This window comes from Babylonia areolata, chromosome 35 (assembly GCF_041734735.1).
Source record: "Babylonia areolata isolate BAREFJ2019XMU chromosome 35, ASM4173473v1, whole genome shotgun sequence".
Taxonomy (NCBI): domain Eukaryota; kingdom Metazoa; phylum Mollusca; class Gastropoda; order Neogastropoda; family Buccinidae; genus Babylonia; species Babylonia areolata.
In genome coordinates this window covers 8,041,856-8,044,355 of record NC_134910.1, presented here as the reverse complement: position 1 = coordinate 8,044,355, position 2,500 = coordinate 8,041,856, and the positions used below count along the sequence as shown (strand labels likewise).

Here is a 2,500-nt window from a genome sequence, read left to right as displayed (position 1 = left end):
AAGTATATGCAAAATATCTAAAAGTTCGGACGCAAATTCAAAACAGCATGTGTGGAAAATTTTCAATGAATTCGGTTTCTCTATCACTGAGAAAATACTTCTCAAAAAGCGGTTCACTTTTTGGGGGACACCCGATATATATACATATGCATATATATATATATATATATATATATATATATATATATATATAGAGAGAGAGAGAGAGAGAGAGAGAGAGAGAGAGAGAGACAGACGGGCAGACAGACACACAGACAGACAGACACAAACACAGAGATAGACAGACAGACAGACAGATAGATAGATAGATAGATAGATAGATAGATAGATAGATAGCTGGACAGACAGCCAGGCAGACAGATTCCGCTAGTAACCACACACCTGGTCGGAGCAGTAGCAGATGAGTCGGGCGTTGATCTCCGCCTCGTCAAAGCCGCTGGTGACCTTCAGCTTCCGGATGATCTCGGCACGTGCAGCCAGGAGGGACACGAAGGTACAGTCACTGGCTGTCGTCTGGAGCACGTGCAACGTGATGTGATCACGTGGGTGGTGGTGATGATGATGATGAATGATGGTGATGTTGGTGGTGGTGGTGGTGGTGATGATGATGGTGGTGGTGGTGATGGTGGTGATGGTGGTGGTGTTGGTGGTGGTGATGATGATGGTGATGATGATGATGATGATGATGGTGGTGATGGTGGTGATGGTGGTGGTGGTGATGGTGGTGATGGTGGTGGTGTTGGTGGTGGTGGTGATGATGGTGGTGGTGGTGGTGGTAATGGTGGTGGTGGTGGTGGTGATAGTGGTGGTGGTGGTGGTGATGGTGGTGATGGTGGTGGTGGTGATGATGGTGGTGGTCGTGATGATGGTGGTGGTGGTTGTGGTGGTGGTGATGATGATGATGATGATGATGGTGGTGGTGGTGGTGGCGGTGATGATGATGGTGATGATGGTGGTGGTGGTGGTGGTGATAGTGGTGGTGGTGATGTGATGTGATGGTGATGGTGGTGGTGGTGATGGTGATGGTGGTGATGGTGGTGGTGGTGGTGGTGGTGGTGGTGGTGGTGATGATGATGATGATGATGATGGTGGTGGTGGTGATGGTGATGGTGGTGATGGTGATGGTGGTGATGGTGGTGGTGGTGGTGGTGGTGGTGGTGGTGGTGATGATGATGATGATGATGATGATGGTGGTGGTGGTGGTGGTGGTGGTGATGATGATGATGGTGGTGGTGATGGTGATGATGATGATGATGGTGGTGATGATGGTGGTGACGACGATGGAGGTGGTGGTGGTGGTGATGATGATGATGGTGGTGGTGATGTTGGTGGTGGTGGTGGTGGTGGTGATGATGATGGTGGTGGCGTCGGTGGTGGTGGTGATGATGATGATGGTGGTGGTGGTGGTGGTGGTGATGTTGGTGGTGGTGGTGGTGATGATGATGGTGGTGGTGGTGGTGATGATGATGGTGGTGGCGGCGGTGGTGGTGGTGATGATAATGATGGTGATGGTAGTGGTGGTGATGATGGTGCTGATGGTGGTGATGGTGGTGGTGATGGTGGTGGTGGTGGTGGTGATGATGGTGGTGATGATGATGATGATGGTAATGGTGGTGGTGGTGGTGGTGGTGATGGTGGTGATGATGATGGCGGTGGTGGTGGTGGTGATGATGATGATGATGATGAAGGCGATGTTAATACTGATGATGATGAGGAGGAGGATGCCGATAATGATGATTTTGTGCTGTGTGCAGAATACGATAAGAATATGTGCGTGGTGATGGCGGTGGTGTTGGTGCGGCTGCTGCTGCTGCTGATGATGATGGTCAGATATATCCATCCTCGGGGAAATAGAATCAGTTTAACATGTCTTGGCAGCCATACCTCTGCTTTATTAATAAACAAGAGAGGCAAGGCCTTCAAGACTCACTTGTGATATGTATTGAGTATAATTTCAAAATGTAATGTTTAGGATGAGCAAGATCAGTTTAAAGCAAATTATTTCCCCTAGCATTAATTACAGAGTAATTTCCCTTCTTTACTATCTGCACCAAAACGTTTACACAAGTGAGTCAAAAAAAACAAACAAAAACAACTCAAAACAAATGAATACTGATGTGGATTAAGCGGTGACTGTATGATAACAAGAATTCTTAGTCATGCAAATATCTGAACATTGTAAGGCTTGTATGTGCACGATATAAAAAAAACAAACAAAAAACAACAACAAAACAACCCCTCCCCCCAACACACACACACACACACACACACACACACCATCCCCACTCTCCTCCCCTCCCCCCCTGCCCCCCGCTCCTCCCACCCCAAACTGACGGTTAAACAGGAATACATCGTGTCGTGTGAATAGTTCGTGAGAGTGTGTGTCGCCCAGCCCAGAATTTCTTTATTTTTCCCGTGTGTACTTTTACTTTCGTTTTACTGTACTGAAGTGTACTTTTACTTTCGTTTTACTGTACTGAAGTGGCCTTGTTACAATGGA

The 2,500-nt window shown here is 47.5% G+C and overlaps 1 protein-coding gene across 1 annotated transcript in view; it reads right to left on the bottom strand.

Annotated features, from left to right (window-relative positions):
- The window catches only part of LOC143277787 (aromatic-L-amino-acid decarboxylase-like), a 213,555-nt gene that overhangs the window by 45,563 nt on the left and 165,492 nt on the right, over positions 1 to 2,500 (bottom strand). The window contains exon 7 of the mRNA XM_076582690.1: positions 382 to 513. Within this exon, the coding sequence (XP_076438805.1) occupies positions 382 to 513 (132 nt within the window). The remainder of the gene's footprint in view (positions 1 to 381; positions 514 to 2,500) is intronic.